Source organism: Carassius carassius, chromosome 3, assembly GCF_963082965.1.
Source record: "Carassius carassius chromosome 3, fCarCar2.1, whole genome shotgun sequence".
Classification (NCBI taxonomy): Eukaryota; Metazoa; Chordata; class Actinopteri; order Cypriniformes; family Cyprinidae; genus Carassius; species Carassius carassius.
This window is the reverse complement of record NC_081757.1, coordinates 14,351,581-14,365,430: the sequence shown is the minus strand read 5'-3', so window position 1 is coordinate 14,365,430 and position 13,850 is coordinate 14,351,581. Positions and strand designations below refer to the sequence as shown.

General features: G+C 37.8%; 1 protein-coding gene across 1 annotated transcript in view; it reads right to left on the bottom strand.

Moving 5' to 3' along the window:
- Nucleotides 1–1,508: 1,508 nt before the first annotated feature.
- fam189a1 (family with sequence similarity 189 member A1) overlaps nucleotides 1,509–13,850 on the bottom strand; it is a 109,799-nt gene continuing 97,457 nt past the window's right edge. Inside the window, exons 5-12 of the mRNA XM_059530112.1 lie at nucleotides 10,583–10,690; nucleotides 7,323–7,483; nucleotides 6,449–6,584; nucleotides 4,801–4,879; nucleotides 3,072–3,746; nucleotides 2,389–2,454; nucleotides 1,971–2,293; nucleotides 1,509–1,813 (exon numbers count right to left, since the gene is read on the bottom strand). Of these exons, the coding sequence (XP_059386095.1) occupies nucleotides 1,610–1,813; nucleotides 1,971–2,293; nucleotides 2,389–2,454; nucleotides 3,072–3,746; nucleotides 4,801–4,879; nucleotides 6,449–6,584; nucleotides 7,323–7,483; nucleotides 10,583–10,690 (1,752 nt within the window). The 3' untranslated portion in view covers nucleotides 1,509–1,609. The remainder of the gene's footprint in view (nucleotides 1,814–1,970; nucleotides 2,294–2,388; nucleotides 2,455–3,071; nucleotides 3,747–4,800; nucleotides 4,880–6,448; nucleotides 6,585–7,322; nucleotides 7,484–10,582; nucleotides 10,691–13,850) is intronic.

The window sequence follows — 13,850 nt, the reverse complement described above, 5'->3', positions numbered from 1 at the left end:
CTATTACAACAATGCACTATTAGGCTATTAGACCGTTAGCGTTACATCTGACACCGCCAGCAAGGCCAGCTTTACAGTATCCTGCACAAGCACACACTATGCACCTGATATAAAACAACACGGTATAAACAAACCGAAACGATGCGTTTAACGCGTCCCTGAATGCAATTCCATGCAGGCTAGTTTAGACTATTCATACACCATTAGCTTTAGAGTTCGCTTACGTTATACTGTAACTCAACTCCAGCCTTCCTCCTCTGTTCTCGGTCCTGCAGAATGCATGCGCAAACACCGTGTATTTGTACGTCCGCGCATAAGTAAACGCGTCAGCAAAAGATCATTTTTCGAAATCGTGTCCTTATCTTGTTATATATCTAACTTCCAGGTTGGACGTCTCGATAAAAGCCTCAAAAATGTCGTCCAGCGTGTAAGGTGTACAGAGGAACGTGATTGACATCTACAGCAACCAATCCGTGAATACAACCGTACTCTTTAGACGTATCTGATTGGCTGTCGGCGTAACTGTTTCTGTCGCTCAATTTTAATTGGACGCTCAAATAATAAGAGAAGGCGGGATATACGGCACAATAAATAACGTTTTCATTTGCCAAAGAACGTTGCATTTGCACTACCTATCCCGGGATGTTGCTCATTATATCGTTTTTCTTTAGATGTCTTTTTTTCTATTATATATATATATATATATATATATATATATGAATGCCTTAATTTAATATGAAAATATCAGCTAGTTGAGGTTATAAAGTGTAAGAGCCACAGTAAATGCCTATCTACAGATGATTTACACAAGTAAAGTTAGTTGCAAATTAAACAAGTAGTGTAACAAATAAAAAGCCTCCCTGTCTGGTTTACCAAGGGCCCTAAGAATAGATTAGAAACTGAAACAAAGATATTGAGCAGAGCAAATGCGGCTGAACAAGGATTTTCACTAAAGCAAGATAAACCTGAAATAAACCTGTTCTTTGTTTGGGGCCCATTACAAAAATTCTAAGCACACACAAACACTCAAGAGCCTTAGAGTAGTATGTAACTCACTCAAACAAACAATGACTTGAGTGTCTTAAAATAATTATCTGTAACAGAAAAAAAAATACAAACAGACACATTTTTATTTTGCAACACAGAAAATAATTACACACTGAGGTAAGTTGAATAAACCAGCTTCATAAAGGTCTCTGTCCTGCAGTGGCACACAATGACCAAGTATGTTCAATAGTTCACATAATGTTTGCAGAAGCTGTGTATATATATATATAAAAAAAAAGGTTTCATGAAGAGGTAAATCCATGTTGTAATCTTCTATGGTCCATTACAGACCCACTCTCCTATTTAGCACAGTAGCAAATTCAGCACTTTAACAAACATTTGACCTTTTTTCTGACAATAAAATAAAAATATATACCCCTGCAGGTAAACTATCTGGTATTTCTTTTATGTTTTTTTTTTTTACATAAGAGAGAGAGCATCAACTCCATGTTAAGTCGCTGTTTGTTTTTTGTTTTTTTCAAGAGCTACAGTTTTCTGCTGATGAGGACTTGGCCATGGCACATATTCAGAAATGTGGAAAGGGTATTTGTAGTCTGGAGGGTCAAAGTGTAGTTTCTCTGCACACACTGATTAGGCTTTGAGGCTGATGATCTGGGGGAGCAGGGGCATCTGTCTGACTGGATCCTCTGGGTGGACGGCGCAAGGATGAAGATGGGGAACTCAAAGCCCCACAGCTCTGTAAATGCAGGTCTTCGTGAGCATGCTTCCTCCGGCTGCCCATGATCTTCTGTGAGTGTGTCATCAACTATATGAAGGATATGAGAAAGACAAACATCCCCAATGTATTTCAGTTCAGTGATTTTTTCACTTTCAACTAAGCATATGTAAAACTGTGTAAATGTATTCATATCAGATCATAGGGTGAACACTATGTTTTCTACACAAAAATATACCAAATTCACCTGATCAATGATACTGGCACTGAAAATGGCCTCCTCCATGTGTTTCTCATCAGATTTAATAACACATTTAATGCTGTTGACCACCTGCTGGACCTCCGGAGGTAGACTGCAGCTCGAGTGCTCCAGGAACTTGGCCACCAGCACTTTGGTGTCTTTGTACGTTTTGAGGTCTGCGAGAGACTGCGGCCGTTCTGTAGACATTGAGTGAGGGATTTGAGGTTTGAGTTGGATGTCCACCTTTCCACCATCCTTCTGCTTCTTGCCCCCTTGGCTGCCTTGTTTGGCAGAAGGGTGTCGGGCGCTCTCAGAGAGCTCCATAAATGCTGTTAAAAGCAATGCATTAGTATGTTTATTCTAATAAGAATAATTTTACTTGAGATGAATAACTGTTACAGGGAAAACAGAAAAGAGGTGCAACCTTGATCACAGGGAGTCTGTGGGGAGTCCTCAGGTGGATGGTTTGAAGCAGGAGCACAACGGTCACCTGCAAGTCAAATCACATGCTCAGTTCTCCAGAATGCTTATGGGTTATTAAGGATTTAATTAGGCTGCTTTGCAAAGATCATAATTTTCCTCTACCTACAACAAAGCAATTATATAAACTGTATGAACAAGTTACATGATGTATGTGGTTTTCATAATGAGCTTAATCTGGTTTATTGTATTTTTAAACAAAAATTCCCACTTGAAGTTTTGAGTTTGAGTTATGAAACCATGCACTGAAGAAGCTTCAGTCCTACTTTTGTGGCATTAAGCCTGCACTGCAAAAGGTGTATCCTGTGAAATTTAATTGCCAGTCCAACCAATAAAAAACTGAATAGGCTTGCCTCATTAAATATTAATGCATTTATTCATTCTTTATTTGAAATCATTTATAATATAAACGTCTTTACTGTCACTTTTAAGCAATTTAATAAATCCATATAAACTGCCAGGTGTGTGTGTATTGCATTCGTCTGATCAATAATACTGACCCCACAAATTTTCTACGTGTGAAACATAGAAAAAGCTAAGCTAGGATACTGTTAAACTAGGGTTTAGAATGAATGGAAAAAAAACAAAAAACCTATAGAGCCACAGAGAGAAAAAAGACTCACGTACTTCTAGATATGGAATTACAGGATATGGGTTCACTAGTGGAACGCACAATCCTCGCCAGCTTCCGATACCCTTTGGTGGCACGGAGTGTGCGGGGCCGCTCACGTTGACTGGGGTTGCTGAGGCCAGAGGTAGCATGGGGTTGTGAGGAAGAGGAGGATGGAGACCAGACACTGAAGCATAGCCGGGTTCCCCGCAGTTGAGCGGTGGGTGACGGAGAGGTGCAGGCGGAGGGGGTCAGAGCAGAAGCTGTGGCGGCAGTGGAGGTCACTGCTGAGTTGGAAGCACATTGGGATGGTGTGCTTGGAGGGAAAAGAAGGATAAGCTTCTTACTGGTCCGTTCTCGGTGCTGCGTGCGAGACGTGGGTTTAACGCCTGTAATCTCCTTCTCAGGCACGTTAACAGCATCGGGTGACAGCTGGGGAGAGTGGGGCTTGGGATCCTGCGTGACAGAGGACTCGCTGTAGTCAAGTCGAGCAGGGGTCTGCCGCCTCAGAGAGGAGCGGGTGCTGTGATCCAGACTTGTGCAGCTACCATCAGTAGGTACGATGCGTAAAGTGCCATATGGAGAGGATTCAGAGCCTTGTACTTCTAGAGAGCACAGGTCTTCAGAGGAACAGCTGTGATCAGGGATGTCTGTAGTCCCAGACACCATAAGGGAAGCACTATCAACAGAGGCTATGGGAACAAAGACCAAATTATTGTCATATACCTATAATGACTGAAGGCTGTTGAATTTATTAAATGAGTGTTTTGTCTGATATAATGTAAAAAAGAACAGCTATCTATGTATGCAACAACACTACCATTCAAAAGTTTGCGGTCTGTCAAATTTTCTATGTTTTGAAAGAAGCCTTTTACAGTATGCTCACAAAAGATATAAATACAGTAATATTATGGAATAGCTTAAATATGAATCAACATGTTAGGCTAGTTAATCTCACTTGTGTTTGTGCATTTACAAAATTGTCAATTTTTCTATTCAGTCATATTAGCCAATACCATCTGTATTATTCACTAGATATGTACAGGTACAAAGCACAGCTCACACAGAAATCCATTTCCAACCAAACAACTTTCTGTTGGTCAACTTTTCCGCCCTCATGCGAAACATGCTGATCGTGCAGATTACTACTGGAATGACTGGATTTTGCTCAAATTTTTTTTATCAAGCAACGGCAAATGTGACCGCACCTTAAGTCAAGTTAATACTTTAGCATATAGTTGGACTTTGTAATTCATGATATTATTAATAAACTATATATTTTTTGTTTTGTTTTGCTGAATCATATGAGTACTATGTTGGCTCACAACTTAAATAAACCGTTCAAAACGTTTGGGGTCAGTAAGGATTTCTGAAGGATCATGTGATAAATTACATTTTAAAATAAATATGTTACAATAGAATTTAAATTGTAATAATATTTCAAATTATCTTTCTGTTATGTTTTTTTTTTTCAAATGTTTTACTGTATTTTTGATCAAATAAAAAGACATTAACATCTTAGTGACACCAGACTTTTGAAGGGTAGTACCAGTAAGTAAAATCTATTTTCATAGTAAAATCTGGGTCCTGAAACTATTATTCCATCAAACATTACAGATACATTATGCCAATGCTGAAGGAGTAGAATATTTGAACAAACATGTATTTCAATCAATATGCACTACAGAACAAAAAAAAACATCTGACTTTGTATTTGTTAAAAAATATGATTTACATCCTCCTCACCCTGAGTGCTAAGGCCAGCTGTGGTGTTCCTTTCACACAGACTGGACTCTGTGACCTGTTGCTCAAGACTGGCGGTAATCTGGATGAGAGAGAGAGAGAGAGAGAGAGAGAGAGAGAGAAAACACAGAGATTTGAATTTAATTTCTAACAAGCTGCCATCCCCCATTATTTGTTTACTTTGAAACCTGATTTGTTGTATTTCCGTTAACTTCTTTTATTGTGTTACTATAAGAAATAACCTTTATTATATTTTTTTCCATTTTATATATATTTTTATGTTTTTCTTATGTAAAAGAGATGTAACTACAATATTGTTGTATCTCAATAAACAGTTTTTGAGTGTAATCTTCTTGATAGGATGGTGATCGAAAACGGTCTGCCACCTGAGGATGATAACAAACAACTGCAAAAGGCGGAGAATCAGACATCAGAACATCTGGCACTGAGGAGTCTGCTGCAGCCTGACATCTGGCACCACAGCAGTGCTTTAAAACGACTGTGCCATCCTGTCACCTGCAGGGGGCTCTCTAAGATCATATTTGCACTTTAAACTTTTGCATTATTATGACTGCACACTGTGCGGTTTCCATTTGTAAAAAATGCTCATAACATGATTGATATAAAACACATAAACGACTTTACAGAGAATTTATCCTGTATACAGAAAGCTTATTTCACAGCACAGATCGAAAAATGTGGAAAATAAGCTGCAGGCTACAGTCAGTAGCTATAAATAAAGCTGACTATATCAATTTAAAAACAATTCTTTCTGTCTCTTTCTATTATTGCTGCTTTCAAATCTTCTCAGGTTTGTGCTTCAGGTAAGAAACGGCTCTACTGATTGAAACGCCGCTGCTGCTTTGTTTGCAAATGGTTATCAATAGCTTCACATAAGAAAGGTCAAAAATCAAGGAAACCTCTTGGGATTTTATCCTTTTTTAATCACAGACTCCTTTAGGTAGCAAACCAATCATGTAATCATGGGCTTGGTCGCTGGATTTGAAAGGTTTGGGTGGTTCTTTGTGCATCTTTTTGCAAAGAGGAGAGCTCTTTTTCCCTTTCATCAGGTGAAGAAGTGAAATTTGATGGGAAATCATTGTTCAAAAACAGACCCTGCTCTCACTGTAAGAAAGCCCATTTCTTTTAAAAGGAATGAAATTCCTGCCTATATAGCTGATGTGTTCCAGAGAAAATTATAATCCATTATACAAAGTCTCTTGTATTAATTCCTTTCAACCCCTCAAGTGCACCGAAGGACCTTTTGACTGTCGAGCTTTACACAGACAAATGAGTGTAACTCAAGAGGAGTAACATTGCTGAATTGGTGGTATACTAACACATAGAGGCTGCATTTCTTTAAGACTGAAATTCCCCAAAACTAGTACAATCTACAAGAATCCAGGAACTGTAAAAGGAACAATGGCGTGCTCATCTATTCATTTATTAAAAAATGTGTAAATGGCTTAAATACACCTAGTTTATGATGAGCATGTTTACATTTCTAAATTAAAATGAATGAAAAATGGGGGGGGGGGGGGGTGATTGAAGCTGTTTCCCCAAATGACATTAAATAGCCATGCAACTTAATGATAGACCCTACATAGCCAAATCATCATGAAATATTACAGTAGTAGGTGTCAGCTCTTACCTGGCTGGCAGGTGTCTGTCCCACGACAGATTCATAGGGTGGTGGCAGCTCAGATGGATATAAAGCCCCAGGGCTGTTTATAGGCACCCCATAAATAGCACTGAATGGAGAGTGTGGAAAGTCCAGATGCAACACTCTAATGGACAGAGATGATAGTAAAAGATGATTACAACACTGAATCAATGCTTCAACAAATTTGGCTGTATTATATTGGTGGGGATTGATAGCTGCAAAAAAATATGTGAGGTCATTTAGGAACTGTGGAAAATGAAACCATTTCGTCTTTATCTCAGCCAGTTATATATACCATTCTTTTAATTAACCAGACTCCCTCTGTCATAAAGGAGGGGAGGAATCTGTGTTTTTTCATGTTTCTTTGTGTATTATCACATCCTGACATTGATTGTGCTTTGAAGCAGCTAGTGTGTACGTTGAGCTGCTCTTGTTCTCTATGTATTTACTGCTTTGTTGACACATTATTGTGGCCAAGGGCTAAAAAGCCTCATCAGCACGTTTTTTATGATGGGATGGTGGGCAGAGTGTCTCACAGTGCAAGACAGAGAAATCAATGGTGGATTTACACCAGGCCATGGACACTGGTGCGCCATAATGTGGATTGTCAGAGCAGTTTACATTAAGACATGCACTTAAAGAACATGGCGGTGGATAGACCCGAATTCCCATAAAAAAAAAAAAAAGAATGGATGTTTTGCATAAGCATTCCATAGGGCAATTTCATAAATCTCTGTGCATCAATTTATTTACAAGAGCACCTTTTTCTCAGAGCACAGCAATCTGGGATCAAACTGTTTCTATAGTGCAAATATTGATGTCAGCTGGGATGTGAGCTGTGTGTCTCTCCGAGCAGGTTTACCTCTGGCCCTCCATCACCGGTGTGCAGGTGTACTCTGGGGGGTAGTAGGGAGGAGGGGGGATGGGTGGGATGAACTCGTCGAAATCCAGCGTCTGGTGTAAGATGGTCCCATGAGGGGTCATACAGTCCGCACTCAAGGCACGTGCTCTGTGTGGCATGAACTGATAAAAAAATATTTGTAAAAAGTGAGCTTTAAAAAAAAATAGAACACACACAATTGTTCAAAAGTTAGGGTTGGTTAAGACTTTAATTATTTCATATTATTGTTTTTTACAAGAAGGCCAACCATTCTATTTCATCAAAACTATTGCAAATACAGTAATATAATGAAATATTATTACAATTCAAAATAACAATTTTCTAGCTTAATATATTTTCAAATGTAATTTATTCATGCGATGCAAAGCTGATTTTCAGCAGCTATTACTCCAGGCTTCACTGTCACATGATCTTTTTGAAATAATTCTATTTTGCCATTCTTATTTCTATCAATGTTGAGAATAGTTGTGCTGCTTAATATTTTTGTACAGTTGGTGATTTTCAGGATAGGATCACTTTTGTTAGGATTCTTCAATGAATATAAATTTCAAAAGAACAGAATTATTTTTTCTTTACAGATACATTTAATCAATTAAATGTGTCATCTGAATGGTATTGGATTTGATGACCTTCTAATGATGAACCCATTCGCCATTTAGTTCTCTGAAGTCACAGCTACATCATTTTCATTGTTTTCAAATAAGGATGTAAATCAGTGTGTCCAAAACCATGAAGACTAGGATGTCAGTTGGGTAATAATGTTTTTCAAAAAAGACATAAGTAGGTCTGGATCCTTTGCAAGGATATGAGTAATTTGAGGATAGTTGGGTCCCTTTCTTACCCTGCTGAGTCCCTTTGGCTAAAGAGTTTAATTTTATGCAATTTAACCCTCTTTTTTGAATTACTGAATTATTAAAGGGACAAAAGGATTTTACTTCAAAGCAAAGGATATAATCATTCCAAATCTTCTTTGTCCTTCTTTTTTGATGCATTGAGAGAGTTACATAATGGTCATTAGAGTTACATTATCACTTTCATCAGCCATGTAGAATTTAGGTTATCAGAAAGAGGAAAACATATGATATTAAGAATAAAATCATATAGAATGATGAGGAAGACTCAAAGGTTAGGGATAGTTTACCCGCTAATGAAAATTTTTGTCATCGTTTACTCTCTCTAATTTCATTCAAAAGACATTCTGAAGAATGTGATCGCTCACTTCCATTGTATAGACAAAAAAGGAATTTCTCAAAATACCCTTATGTTCCACAGAAGAAGAAAAAAACACGAGTGTGAGTAAATGACAGCATTTTCTGGGTAAACTATCCCTTAAAAATTGCTTTTAAAGTTCTGTCCATGAATCGGTAACTCATTTTCTGCCATTATTGTGAGTTCAAGGATACCATTTTAGAATATGTGAAGACGCATCAATCAAAAGACACTGAAAACATCCTTGAATAGATCAATATGATCCTTAAGCATCATTAAGAGAGGCAGTGACTGTGAATGACAGATCAGTACAGCTAGCACATAAAGGCATTACATCACAAAGCCAAAATCCTGATTCAAAATAACAACAAACACAGAGATAAGATATAAATGATCAGGCTCTGGTGAAATCACTTGATACAGTTGCAAAGGGTAAAGCTCCATGCAGTGCTTCACCTCATCCCTGTCCTTGGGCCTTGGGTTGTCTTTGTGCATGGTCTGTGCAGCTGGTAACAGTGGTGATTTCTCGCTTTACCTCTCTGTGCCCCGAGTCGAAACTAATCCCACAACTGCTCCAGCGATTCACGTGCTAATATAACTCATCTCAATTCATCTCCCTGTGCCCATGCCTCTGCTGCAGCCATCCATGAGGTTGTGCAATTTACTGCAGCACCCATAAAGCGCACAAAGCCCAGTCTTAAAGAATATTAAAACTTTATGTCCCACAAGTTTATTTTCTCTCCCATAAAACAGACTGCTGAAAAAGACGGAGCCACCAAAAGGCAGTGATGACAGATCCGCGGTTCTCTCCCACTGAGTATTGTAATGTCTGTGTTCTCATCCTCATGTAATCTCATGCTTAAGAAAGGAATAGTACTTCTGAAATATATGCTTGTTGTACAGCCAAATGAGACGAGGACTCTTGTCATAGCATCAATGGCTCAGAGAAAGCTGTTTTATTCTGCATAAAAGAAAAGGTGAAGTCTTTGGATGCAGAATAAATGTAACAAACTAATCTTGGGTGACAAATGTACCAGCGAATAGGTTTTTATTATGTTAGATTTTATGTGATGTCATTTCCAGGCTGATAATGTAGGTATCAGAACAATGAAACATTTAATTGACTTTACTTAAGCCATAACATAAGGAAGTGTGTAAGTATACTTACGTAGAGGCCACACAAAATATGGATCAATTTGACCCGAATTTACCCACCCTCGTGTTATTCCAATCCTGTATGACTTTCTTTTCTCCATGGAAGTGGAAGTCAATGGGAACTGAAACTGTTTGACTGACAACATTATTCAAAATGTCTTGATTTCTGACATTGTATAAAAAAAAATTTATACAAGTTTGGAACGAGAAGAGGGTCAGAAAATTAAACAGAATTTTTCTTTTTGTGTGAACTATCCCTTCAGCCATGGTGAAAATAGATGTTCACATAACTTGGAACTGAAGTCTCTGTAACTCAGATACTTCAGATATGCCTTACAAATATTTTTCAGTTTAGCTTATTTACTGTCATATTACAAAAGCAATGGGTTTCCTTACTATAATTAAAGTCAACTTATTTTACAAAGACCAATCTGTTATGACCATCTTTGAAGAGAGAGGAAAAAAAAAGGATAGGAAGATCCAAAAATTAACATTAATTTCTAAACTGACTATTTGAAGTAAATCAGGTTTTACTTGCGAAAGGTATGAAAATCCATTGGCAATTCATATCTGAAGACTTTGTCACAGGATATATTTAATGATTTGTTCATATTGCTCTGAATTGTGCTTAATGAAAAACATTATTTAGGCCAATATAAGATGCACTTAGTGAAATCTGATTCAATTGCCTTTTCTCTTGATGGTTATAAGTATATTCTATAGACTTTTTCTGTGGCATTTAGCTAATTATGCTATTACATTTTCACTTGTCTTGTTCGTCTGATAGTTTCTCCATGATGCAATGTGCATTAACACACTCAGAAAGACACACACATTGTGGTATGGATCACACTTACCATCTGTAGTAAATCAGTAGAAACCATTTGCATACAGCACACGGCCGTGGCCAGAGCACACACAATGGTGGAGATAACGTTCAGTGCACACACGCTGAAAAGCAGCTCCTGGGAGACAGAGAGAGAAATGGAGAGACGGGGATAAGAAGAGAGAGGATAAGAAGGTGTGAATCAAAGAGAAAGAGACACAGAGGGACAGAAGGAGAGTGAGAGAAAGACAGGAAATAAATGAGAGTGGCAATTGTTTCTTTGCAAAAACCTCAGCTGGGCACAAACATTTATTGTTCTGTTTGTCAGAGTGAGAAAGCCGTGTAAAAACGGCAGTCAGGAAAGAACAAATGTGTGGAAGAGGGAGAGTGGCTATGACATAACGGATAAGAAGGATAATGGCATCACAAAAGTGGGACTTTTGCATGGCATTATCGTTCTGCAAAAGATAAGCACAATAAGCTGAACTTAAAGGTGGAATGGGGAAAGTCTTTGTGCAGCCTTAAAAATCCATTCCCATTCAACGACTCATTTCATTCCCACATTCTGATTCAGTTTGACTTGATCCTGATTCATTTCATCTGATTTGATTCTGTACATTTTAGTTACAGTTTCTATTGTTACAATACTTTTGATGTACATTTTTACAGGAACTTTCTAACTTAGTACAAAAATACTAATTGAAAAAAATTACAAACTAAATTCACTTTCAATTCTAAAAAGTTCTAGAACAATGTAGGAAAATGTATTAAAATTACACATAACCTTATGAACACTTTGCTTATAAACTCCCACAAAATATAACATTCCAACACTTCCACCCATATATAATATATACAAGGAAAAAATGAGGAATATGTACATGAATCAGACTACACTGCTTGTAATTTGGTACTGTGTGCAGTCCACAAGGAACTATTGCAAGACGTATTACAAGAAAACACAGGTACAGAGTAAAAGTATATAAATCTTGGGATTTTAAGAATATCAAACCATAACATACATCATATAGCATAACACATTGAAGGAGTAGTTCACCTAAAAATGAAAATTCTGTCATTAGCTACTCACCCTCACGTCGGTCCAAACCCATAAGACCTTCGTTCATCTTCGGGACACAAATTAAGATATTTTGATGAAATTAGGAGTGTAATTTTACGACGCTATGTGAATACTTTTTGTGCGCAAAGAAATACAAAATAACGGCTTTATTTAACAATTCTTCTCTCGCGAGTTACCATCTCCCTCCATTATGGAGAGTATCACGATGCATACGTGTGCTTTCCTGCACATAAACAACATGCATGTGGTGCTGCTGACATAGAACACACATGCACTGTGCCTTGTTTACGTCCAGAGGAAAATGCATGCATCAGGCATTCTGAAGATGAACAAAGGACTTATCGACATGGAACGACATGAGTGTGAGTGACAGAATTAAATTTTTTGGGTGAACTATCCCTTAAACCTAAGCAGGAGCAGTTGAGGAAAGCAATGACACTAACAGGATACAGCATGTAGCCACTGTGGATAGTGAGTCATTAGGAGAAAGAGATCACTGAAATAAAAACCAAAGGAAGTCACTGGCAATGTTTGAAATTCTACCAGACTGAGTACATTCAGTTTATACGACAGCCCGTCACACACACCTGCTATCAGAGCTCAGTCTGATCTCTCGTTGTGACAAGATGGAGTGTATGTGACCCAGTGATGTCCTCAAGGAAAAATCTTGAGTTCCTAAACATGCACAAGCCCTTTAGGTGAAAGGAGCCCATCCTAAGAGGACTGGACAGGAATAACCACTTCTACTTGACTGTACAGTCACCTAACCCTCCCGAAAAGGCCATGACACCCTCTGCGGGGATGAAGGATGTGTTTATACAAATGCACACAAAAAGCTCTCGAAAGAGGCGACTCTAATGATTTCTTTGTCATTTTTTAGTCTAATTTAAATCTTTTTTATATAATTTTTTTTATGTTTTAAATAAAATACTAATATATAATTCAATAATACCATACTACACCAGTACACAAAATCATCACTAATGATAATGATAACTTGCTATTCTGTAAATGCAGATGCTGATTCAGAAATGACTCTGATTCAATGAGTATAGTAAGTGAAAGATTCATCAGACTGATTAATTTGCTCATCAATTAAACTTAATTCAATTCAAGTTTATTTGTATAGCGCTTTTTACGATACAAATCATTACAAAGCAACTTTACAGAATATTACGTTTCTACAATATTTAGTTGTAATATTGATGAGGGTCTAAACCAGTTACCTGAGCGGTTGCTGTACTGCAAACTGACATGATAAACTTACACTTGTTACACAAGTACATTTGTCTTCGCATGCAGCTTGCGAGTACTACTCAATAGAGAGAAGTGATTCTAGCCTAGGTGTATTTTTAAATTCACAGTGTTTTTATCTCGCTATATTCTACATTAAACTCACACTGGGTAAAATATGAATTTTGTTGTTGTGCTGTAGATTCAGTGGCAGTAGCAAAAAGCGGTAAACAAACATATCAAGGCAATACCTATGAATCTAGACAACAAGCTAATGTTATGACTGGACTAACGTTAGTAGGATGCAGAACTAGCCTGTGTTGTTGTGTTCCAGCAAATCTACTAGGTCAGGTACCAGGTCAGCTCCACTGAGAAACACCTCTCATTTTGAGCCAGCAGTGCTAACACTTGTCTCCCTGACGACAAGCAGAACAAAAAAGAGCGATGAAAGTGCATGCCTGTACCGCACCACCCTCATTCTGAAAATACAATTCTCCAGTTCTTAAAGCTGATGGGACATGGAACCATTTTTTTTGCATTCTCGTAATATTGATGAGGGTCTAAACCAGTTACCAGAGCGGTTGCTGTAAACTGACATGATAGTACTGACACTGACAAACACCTTAAGGTTTACCTCAAATGTGCCCTGAAGGAAATGAGTGTGTCAATATGAAGCACACAAGTGGAATATAATAGCCCTTACAATGAGGGAGCCACATAATGTGGTATACCAATGAGTCATAACATTAATTGTACTGACGGCCAATCAAGGCATCTCAGCTGACCTACTGTAACTGGCCATGAGAAGACAGGAAAGCTTCAGACATCAATAAGAGCATTAAAATGTCTAAATCTTATTGATGCTTCACAACTCAATCTGAATAAGTAGTACCAATACTATTTAGATCATCAACAGTCAAATAAAAAAAGTGATGTGACATTCAGCCAAGTATGGTGACCCATACTCAGAATTCGTGCTCTGCAT